Source organism: Leucopleurus acutus (assembly GCF_964270905.1).
Source record: "Leucopleurus acutus genome assembly, chromosome: 10".
Classification (NCBI taxonomy): Eukaryota; Metazoa; Chordata; class Mammalia; order Artiodactyla; family Delphinidae; genus Leucopleurus; species Leucopleurus acutus.
In genome coordinates, this window is record NC_139153.1 from 41,641,119 (window position 1) to 41,651,012 (window position 9,894).

General features: G+C 44.8%; 1 protein-coding gene across 1 annotated transcript; it reads right to left on the reverse strand.

Moving 5' to 3' along the window:
* Positions 1–525: 525 nt before the first annotated feature.
* RTP3 (receptor transporter protein 3) lies at positions 526–7,712 on the reverse strand. The gene is made up of 2 exons (XM_082849024.1): positions 7,467–7,712; positions 526–6,006 (listed from the first exon to the last, which is right to left on the reverse strand). The coding sequence occupies exons 1-2, from the start codon at positions 7,619–7,621 to the stop codon at positions 5,304–5,306; spliced, it is 858 nt and encodes a 285-aa protein (XP_082705150.1). The 5' UTR covers positions 7,622–7,712; the 3' UTR covers positions 526–5,303.
* Between the last annotated feature and the right edge of the window lie 2,182 nt (positions 7,713–9,894).

A 9,894-nucleotide genomic window follows, 5' to 3' on the forward strand; every position in this document is an offset into this window, starting at 1 on the left:
CCACCAGATGCATCTGCTTCTTGAGCTGTTGAACAGTGTCTGGTGTGACTGAAGAACTAAATTTTTAATTACATTTAAATTTAAATAGCCAAGTGTAGCTACCATATTGTACAACACGGTCGAGCCATTTGGGTTTTTCAGAAGTTAATCTGGGCTAGAAATGAAGAGTGATTTTTATTTTCTTATCTGAAGAACCAGTCTACCCCCAGAGGGGTTAATAGACACCCAATATTTTGTCTTACTGGGTTTAATCATAACTCTAAATATTTTATCCTCAACAGACATAAAGCAGGCAGAACCGTCTAAAGTCACATAGTAATGCTTCAGTAGAGTACTGCTTCAAGTTAAAGACAAACTCTGAGAAGTAGGTTAAGAGATGGAAAGAATAGGAAAATGAGAAATCACTTTAACTGAACCTCAAACAATTGTATTTTTCTTTATAACACTTTACAAATATAATGCAAATTTATTAGTTGTACTACGTGAATGATTTTGGAATTTTATTTCATGCTACAGTATATGTTACATACAGCCAAATGGAAAATATATCTGAAAAGGGGGGAAATGAGGGCTTTCACATAAATTGACTGTCCATAGCTCATGTAAAATTTATTTCAATAAAACCAGTCTTTTGTGCAAAAACCTTATCTCGATGTTACATAAAAATAACTGAAAAAGTACTACATTGATATATAATTATTTCATGTTACATAACATCTCCAAAGAAATATATTTATTAAATATGAGGCTTGTAGAAATACTATTTACTTTATTCATATTAATGTAAAAATGCAGAAAGATTCTAAAGTAGAATAAGCATCTTAGTGGAGATAATAGAGATTTGAACATTTTGCATGATGCATATGGACTGATTCATAATTTGGTAAAGTAATTTGCATAGTAGAATATATGTATGAACATTAAAGCAATATGAATGAAAGAAAATATAATTCTTAGGAGAAAAATGTTCTGGTTCCAAAAGCTTATTATTATACCCATTTTTCATATGCTGGAAGTTAAAGGGCAAAGACACTTAGGTGAAATCATTGAGTAGAGCATTTTAATTAATAGCAAGACCTACACCAGATTTCTTGACTCTAGCTTTCTAGAATGACCATTTGGCATGCTTGCCAAACACCAGTTTAGGGTAACTCATGATGATTGTGAGCAGTAATCTCCAGAAATCAGTTACTGTCTTTCCCTTTCTGTCAATTACTGTCTTTCCCTTTCTGAGTGGGAAGGAAACTTAGATACTTTTAGTTATCTTTTTTTTTTTTATTGGAGTATAGTCAATTTACAATGTTGTTTTAGTTTCAGGTGTACAGGAAAGTGATTCAGTTATACATATACATATATTCATTCTTTTTCAGATTCTTTACCCATATAGGTTATTACAGAGTATTGAGTAGAGTTCCCTGTGCTATATGGTCGGTCCTTGTTGGTTATCTATTTTATAGTGTGTGTATGTTAATCTCAAGATCCTAATTTATCCCTTCCCACAACGTTTCCCCTTTGGTAACCATAAGTTTGTTTTTGAAATCTGTGAGTTTCTGTTTTGTAAATAAGTTCATTTGTATCATTTTTAAAAATTAGATTCCACACATGAGTGATACCATGTGATATTTATCTTTCTGTCTGACTTACTACTCTTAGTATGATCATCTCTAGGTCCATCCATGTTGCTGCAAATGGCATTATTTCATTCTTTTTTATGACTGAGTAATATTCCATTGTATATATGTACCACATCTTTATCCATCCCTCTGTCAATGGACATTTAGGTTGCTTCCATATCTTGGCTATTGTAAATAGTGCTGCAATGAACAGTGGGGTGCATGTATCTCTTTGAAGTATGGTTTACTCCAGATATACGCCCAGGAGTGGGATTGCTGGGTCATATGGTAGTTCTATTTTTAGTTTTTCAAGGAACCTCCATACTATTCTCCATAGTGGTTGTACCAATTTACATTCTCCCCAACAGTGTAGGATGGTTCCCTTTTCTCCATGCCCTCTCCAGCATTTATTGTTTGTAGACTTTTTGATGATGGCCATTCTGACCGGTATGAGGTGATACCTCATTGTAGTTTTGATTTGTATTTCTCTAATAATTAGTGATGTTGAGTATCTTTTCATGTGCTTTTGGTCATCTGTATGTTTTCTTAGTTATCGTTCTGTTGTGTATGTAGGTGTAAATGCTTATTTTATGGTATGTATATTGGATTTATTTCTAAAAATTAGGAAATTAAATCAAAGCTTTAAAACTTGAAATGATGCCAAACTGCAGTGTTAATAGGCAGCTCAAATCTCTGCTTAGGGTCTCCAGCTGTTTCATCAGAGTGAAAAATTGAGATGCTTATGTCGTTTTATTGCAGCATAATATAAATTACAGAGGAAGCAAATTATAGTTGAGTATTGGGCCTTAGCACCACTCATAATTCTTAGGAAAGAAAGCAGCTAAACACTGGTAATGGGACCAAAGAAGATATGATGTTAAATAGATGAACTTGCCTTGATTGTAAAATTCACCAGGGAGACAAAGAGGACCCAAGGCTGAGCTTGCACCAGTAGAGCTGTGGCTTTGAGGGAAGGATGGACACTGTCTGGGGCTAGGACTTCATTCTTTAGTAATCAGCTGCTACACTAGAGTCTAATTTCAGTTGTGACTGGTCAACCCCAGGTAGCTCCTGTAACCCCAGGTATGGGCAGTGAAGCGGTCCAAAACAAGATCTGGTTCTCACTTTTTTTTTTTTAATTCCATCACTGATTTTTTAAAAAAATTATTTATTTGTTTATTTATTTAACTGCACCAGGTCTTAGCTGCAGCACGCGGGATCTTCAATCTTCACTGTGGCATGTGAGGTCTTTAGTTGCGGCATGTGAGGTCTTTAGTTGCAGCATGCGAACTCTTGGTTGCGGCATGTGGGATCTAGTTCCCTAACCAGGGGTCGAACTTGGGCCGCCTGCATTGGGAGTGCAGAGCCTTAGCCACTGGACCACCGGGGAAGTCCCTGGTTCTCACTTAGAGCATGTTTATTTTTGTGACTTTCTGAACATATTTTGTAACCTCCTGAAGAGGCCGATAGTCAACATTGGAACTTGAAGCCAGGATTGCAAGGCCAGCGCTTTCACAAATGCACTGTATAATCCTGGGAAAAATCACTTCACTTTGGGTGAGCCTCATTTTCCCCACCTGCAAAAAATAGAGTTGGAGAAGACAATTTCTAAGGCTGATCCCCACTTTAATATTTTCTGATTTGCTTTCCACTAAGGACCCCTTTTTATATTAATGACCCAGCATGCCTTCCCCACCTCACTGGTCACTCAGCTTCCAGCTATTTATGGGCTGCTGGGGCACCCTCTTTTCTCTTAGATGTTTGTTTCTTAGGCATGTGTTTGTTCTGTCTTGTCCCACTATTACATTTTAAGTTCCTGGAGTTTGCCTAATACAGATATGTAGACTACGCTTCAACGTTTGAACATGAATAGCAAGTCTGTGAAGAATTTAGCTACACATCTCTGTTGTGTTCCCAATAGTTATCTCTGTGCTGAGTTGTACAAATATTATTCCTGATATTGCCTTGAAAGTGTAAACTTACATCATAAAAAATTGCATTTTCTAGAAATGCAAATCGAAGGCACTATGAGATATCACCTTACACCCATTGATATGACTATTATATAAAAAAAACCCAGAAAATAAGTGTTGGTTAGAATGTGAGGAAATTGGAATCCTTATGGTGGGACTGTAAAATGGTGCAGCTGCTGTAGAAAACATCATGGCAGTTCCTCAAAAAATTAAAGTAGAATTACCATATGATCTTGCAGTTCCACTTCTGAGTATATAGCCAAAAGAGTTGCAAGCAGAGTCTCAGAGAGATATTTGTACACCCATGTTCACAGCAGCACTACTCACAACAGCCAAAAGGTGGAAGCAACCCAAGCGTCTATCAATGGATGGCTGGATAAACAAAGTGTGGTACATACATACAGTGGAATATTATTCAGCCCCCAAAAGGAAGGGAATCCTGTCACATGCTACAACATGGATGAACCTTGAGGACATTATGCTAAGTGAAATAAGCCAGTTACCAGTAGACGAATACTATATAATTCCACATGTATGAGGTATCTAAAGTAGGCAGGTTCATACAAACAGGAAGAAGAATGATAGTTAGCAGGGCCTAGGGGGAGGGAGAAAAGGGGAGTTGTTGTTTAATGGCTACAGAGTTTCAGTTTTGCAAAATGAAAAAGTTCTAGAGACTGTCCCCGCTTGAGCAGCCTGTGCTTTCAGGAACCACTGTCGTTGATGAGAGAGGCAGGCAGATGGAGAAGGAGACAAGGGCGAGTGAAAAGGAGCATTTGCTGTAAATGACTACTGCTTTCATTTTAGCTACATATACAGAAGGATTCCTATTTCTAGATAAAAAAGATGTGAGAATGAGTCTTAAAATTATTCTCATTAATCAGAATAGAAAACTTGTATAGAAAGCAACTTGGTTTCAGAATCCTGGTGAGAATCCATGGACAGGCTTCCACCCTTGGTCCTTCAGAACAGGGTCCCCCGTAACGATGTTTTTGATTTTGCAACCCTGTCAATGAGAAACTGAACACCCACTCCAAATGGGTGTGTATTTATTTATCATATCACTATACCATTCTACTAATATATTAACATACATGATAAAACATGTGACAAGAAATAGTTAAGTACAAACAGAAATTAAATGGAGTTGTAAGGATATCTCCCCACCTGGGCAGATGGTCCTGCCTCAGCCCTCAGCTGCGTGTAGCTCCTCGGTGGAGACCACTGCTCTAGAACCCGGCTTTTCAGACTAATGCTTTGGACGGCAAACGCCTCCACAGATTGACATCAGAAGGTCTGTGCAAAATCGTCTGGGGAGAGGGCCCCCGGGTTTCCTAAGATTTCCGAACTGTTCTGTGAGCCATAAACGCCTCAGTCTCAGTTCTCTAGAGAATGAATGAAATTGCAGCATTCTTTTTTTTTTAAATTGAGGTGAAATTTATATTAAATTAACCATCTTAAAATGAACAAATAAATGGCATTTGGTGCATTCACAGTGTTGTGCAACCATCACCTCTAAAATACTTTCATCACCCCCCCCCAAAAAACCCATACAGATTAAATAGTTGCTCCCCACTTCCCCTCTCCCCCCAGTCCCTTGTTTGGCAGCCACAAATCTACTTGCCATCTCTAGATTTACCTATTCTGAATATTTTGCATCAATGGGATTATACAATAGATGACTGTGTGTCTGATAAACTCAACATCATGCTTTCCAGGCTCAGATAGTCGTTTTTACCACAATTACAATGATGATTATTAGCATGAGACAGCAGCAGCAGCTCACGCCTAAGCTCCTGGTACGCTGGGCTGTGTGGGAAGAGAAAGTGCAGTTGTTGAAGGAGTTCTGGTCTCTTCTCTCTGCCTGGAAGTTGGTGTTTGCTCTCGGGCTCCAGGAAATGGGGAGGCTCTCAGCTTGTGTGGTCTCAGGAAACGACTGTCTGGGTAATACCTTCTTTTTCTTCACTGCATCCCCTCTGGTGCTACTCCTCGTGGGAGAAGGTTTTTCGGTGGTGATCCCGAGGATGGGGGAGCTTATTGTGGGAGGTAATGGGGATACTGGTGACCACTTGGCCAGACCTAACTCACTCTGCACACAGAAGCCCTGCAGACATGCCTCGCAATTGTCACTGTCATGTGGCCCTTCAAGAGAGATTTCCTTGATCATAGGAATCTCCACCAACGTAAATCCTTCTCTATAGCATTTCTTCAGAATTTGCAACACCAGGTTGTTCAGGATCCTTGAGATGTTCCCTTCTGTAAACTTGGGAACCTCAAACGAAGGCTGGGAGCACTTCTGACATCTTTGGGCAAAGACCCTCATCTTCACCCGGCCCCTGGATTCCCCCTCACTCCAGTGCATGTGGAAAAGGACCTGAACTTGGGCAGAGGCCCAATTTCGAGAGCATGAGGAGCACTGGAACCTGTGGAGAAAGAAGACAAGACCCTCAGCTTGGCCCAGTATGGCCCAGTATGGCCCAGTTGTGGGCTGTGCCGGAGGGACACACAGAAACATGATTTGATCCGGGTCATGGATTAGTGGGGAAGAAATCCCGAGCCCCTTGTTCCTATCTCCATTGTACCACCAGCATGCTCTGTGACCCACAGATGTGTCTGCCATGAAAACAGCAAATCACAAGCCATCAGAGCTGGAAGGAATCTTGGGCAAATTCGAAGTCCGGTGTGATCATTTTAGAGATGAGGCACACGCTGGGAACTTGTCACGCCCAGAGACCCAGTGAGTGGAAGAGGCAGGACTGGAACTCCAGTCTCTTGACCCCAAATCAAGGCTTCTTCAAATGTAGATTTAAGTGGGTCAAAGGCTACAAGTGCAACAACCCCAAGAACCCTGAACTGAAATCCAAAAATAGATACAAGTGGGTGTGGGTAAGTGCTATAGTCTGAATGTTTGTGTCCCCCTGCAAATTCCCATGTTGGGATCCTAACGTTGAAGGTGATGGTGTTAGAAAGTGGAGCCTTGGGGAGGTGATTAGGTTGTGAGGGTGGAGCCCTTGGGAATGGGATTAGTCCCCTTATAATAGCGATCCCACAGAGCGCCCTAGCTCCTTCTGCCATGTGAGGACACAAGGAGAAGCCTGTGGCTCAGAAGAGCAGCTGGCACCTTGATCTTGGACTTCCAGCCTCCAGAACTGCGAGAAATGAGCTGAGACTCTGCTCCCATGCTCTTGGCCTGGGAAAACCACGCGCCACCAGGAGAAGAGAGCTCTGCTTCCTCTGCCCGGACCCTCTCCTGGCGAGGGGTTGGTGGGCAGGCAATGAGCACGGCCCCAGTCCCGAGCTAGAGTCCCAGCCTCCCACCCCCAGTCCTTGGGGCTCTGCTTTCCCAACTGGAAAAGAGAGGGTGAGACTCTGGATGACTTCTGAGGGTCCTATTTTAAAAAGACTCCATCAGCTTGGAGTAGAGAGGGGTAAGGTTGCTGAGTGTTGCTCAGCTCTCCCCGTCCTCTGCCCCCTCCCTGACGCTTCTCCTCAGCACACAGGGCCTCTCCCCACAGACTCTGTGTTGGACCCTAGGTCTCCCAATGCAGGGAGCATGAGCCCTGGGTCCTGCTCGTCCAACTCTCCTGCGGTTGAGGGAAATAACCTCCACTCCTCCCCTTCTCTTTTCCTCACTGCTTCTCACCCTCACCCCTCGCAGCCTGTTTTCTCTGTATCTGGGCATTAGCCCAGTCCTGCTATGGTTTTGCGGTTCAGTGTAAAAAGGAAAAATTTTTAATGAAGCCAAAACGTCTTGGATCAAGGGCACCTTCCTTCCTGTAATCTTCAATTTACAAGCGTGAGCACAACAAGACAAGGAACGAGTGTACACCGTAAGAAATAAGCAAGAATTTTCTGGAATATTGCTATCGCATTCCCTACTCACCTGGCACAGGTCCACTGCTGGTATTGTGTCCACCCTGGCTTCAGGATGTTAGGAAGAAGGCTTTTGTCTCGTGTCAGTTTCCACGTGTGCCATGGTTTCACCTCCCGGATTAATTCCTGGAACACCTGCTTCCACGCCTCCATGTCCTGACGCATCGCTGCTGTCCCCGTGAGCTGGGTGCGACAGTGTCTCCCGGGCTCTGACGGATCTGGAGCAGGACATGAGGTTTCCCACTTTAGAGAGCGAGGGTTCAGACCCACTCTCCCTTTATGTCCCTGGACTGGGCTCATGGACCAGGTCTTTGCCCCAAGGACCAAAGGTCAGTTGATGCTGGCTCCAAGTTCTGAGAACAGCACTAGGCTCCACAGGGAATTTCGAAAGACACGGAATGCATGGCTTCATCCAGCAAAATATTACCAAAGGAGGGCCCTGGACTCCGTGTCAGGACGGGTGGATCTCAGCCTGGCTCTGCTATTTGCCCACCTTTAACTGGGAACACACCTTTTTACCTCCGAAGCCCTCTAGATGGTGGAGACAGGCTGCAGTTTCCCTTTCTAGAAGTAACATTTGAAAATCCTTGTCCATTGGGCTGCTGTGCTCACGATCCGGGAGGAGAGATGCAAAGAAGGACACGGCCATCCTGGGACCTTGCTCAAATTCCTGCATCCCTGCATCCTCGCCCTTGCTCTTTACTTCCTTGCTCGTGCCAAGTCTCTGTGGGACCGTGTTTCACAGGCACTCAGCTGTCCAAGGCAACTCCCAAGCCCACTCTTCCACCCATTGGAGACCAAAGCTGTTGTAGTTCCTTTGCCCCGGAGATGAGGCTACAAAGTCCCCACGTGGGTGGGAGGCCATGGCCACACTCCGAGGTGCTTCATCATCCCCTGCTTCCTCCAGGACAGGCTAGGGAAGGAGGAAGGAGAGAGGAGCGGGGCTGACGCCAGGGTGGGTGCTAAAGCAGGAGAGGAAAGCCCTGCCCTCAGCGAGTCCTCCAGGCTGGCAGCTCCTACCTCAGCTCAGGCCCGCAGAACAGCCTCTGTCCTGGCCTGCCGGCGCCTCCAGGGCGGCCTGAGCCACTTTCCACACTGCAGCTGCGGGTCTTTCCAGAGGCGGAAACCCCCACCCACATGGGGCTGTAGCATGGCATTCAGACCCCTCACAGGCCAACCCTGCCTTTCTACCAGCCTTAGCCCTGCCAGGCTCATGCTCCCCCAAGGCCGTATCCGCGCCTCCACACTAAACCCCAGCCCTGCACTCCGGGCCATCCTCTGAACACTCCTGCCCTCCCTGCCCTCCTGGCTTGTGCGCAGATCCACCCCACCCAGAGCACCCACCTTCCCTCCCTCCCTCACCCACCTTCCCTCCCACCTTCAGGTTGTAGGGCCCACTCAGTACATGTTCCACTGTCCACTCCCTGGTCCTGCCTGGTGTTAACTAAAGAAATTCCTTTGCCCGCCTCCTAACTGCTGCTGAAGAAAGAGATCTCCTGAAGGGGAGAATGGCCTCCTCCTTTTCCCCTGCAGTTGAACAAATGCAAATACTCTTCTGCAGCATAAAGCTCATTCAGATAACAAGGTGGTGACCAGAGAATATTTAAACAAAGGATCGGTCTGACTTTGTAGCCGGTATGAAATATTGTGTGAAAATGTCATATCCTGTTCTGTTTCATTAAAACCACCTTTGAAAATAATTATGTAAGGAGATCTTGAAAGATACCCAGATAGTGTTTCTGGGTCACGTAAAGATTACCGTTAGCCCCTTGCTCTGGTGAGAATATTCTAATTTGAAAACTCAGTGCTTTTAAATGATATAAATATTTGAACACAAGTATTAAAGGGTGTGAGAGTGTTTGTCGCAATTAAATTAACATAGGCTGAATGTCTCCTCTCTAACTACCATGAGTAACATCACTTACCTGTTTTTTCAGAGAATTCTGGGTTTCTGGGGTAGGGGTGGGGTATGCCAAGGCCTGGGAAAGCTCCGTGGGGCTGAAGAGAAGAGAGCGGGATATTCATATTCGTGTCTCACAGGGACACTACTAGTCCCAGCCCCAGAAGTTCTCATTGAGTTGATCTGGGCATCAGCGTTTCTAAACAGCTCCCCAAGTGCTTCTGATGCTCGGTTACGGTTACGGTGGAGACCACACGAGGAAGCGGAAGGGAAGGGAAACCTGGTGAGATCCTGGTAGCAATCACACGAGAGGGAGACGGAGGTGTCCCTCCTTCCCGCAAGGTTTACAGAGCCTGCTTTTGGGGGAACCAGTCCTAGGGCTGCCTGGTGGCATCCACCAGCTGGGTCAGGCACTGGCAGTCTGAGCAGTGGGCTGTAGATGGAAAAGGAAGGGATAGAAGCGGGAGGGAGGGAGGCAGTGGGGGTGGGTGGGGAGGAAGAGGGGGAGGGGGAGGGGCTGGCCACGGCAGCATTTGGC

Excerpts from the sequence above, each read along its gene's own strand:
- RTP3 (XM_082849024.1), bottom strand. The coding sequence starts at position 7,621 with ATGCGTCAGGACATGGAGGCGTGGAAGCAGGTGTTCCAGGAATTAATC. Across the intron at positions 6,007-7,466 it reads CAGCAGTGGACCTGTGCCAG|GTTCCAGTGCTCCTCATGCT; the intron begins GTGAGTAGGGAA and ends CTTTCTCCACAG.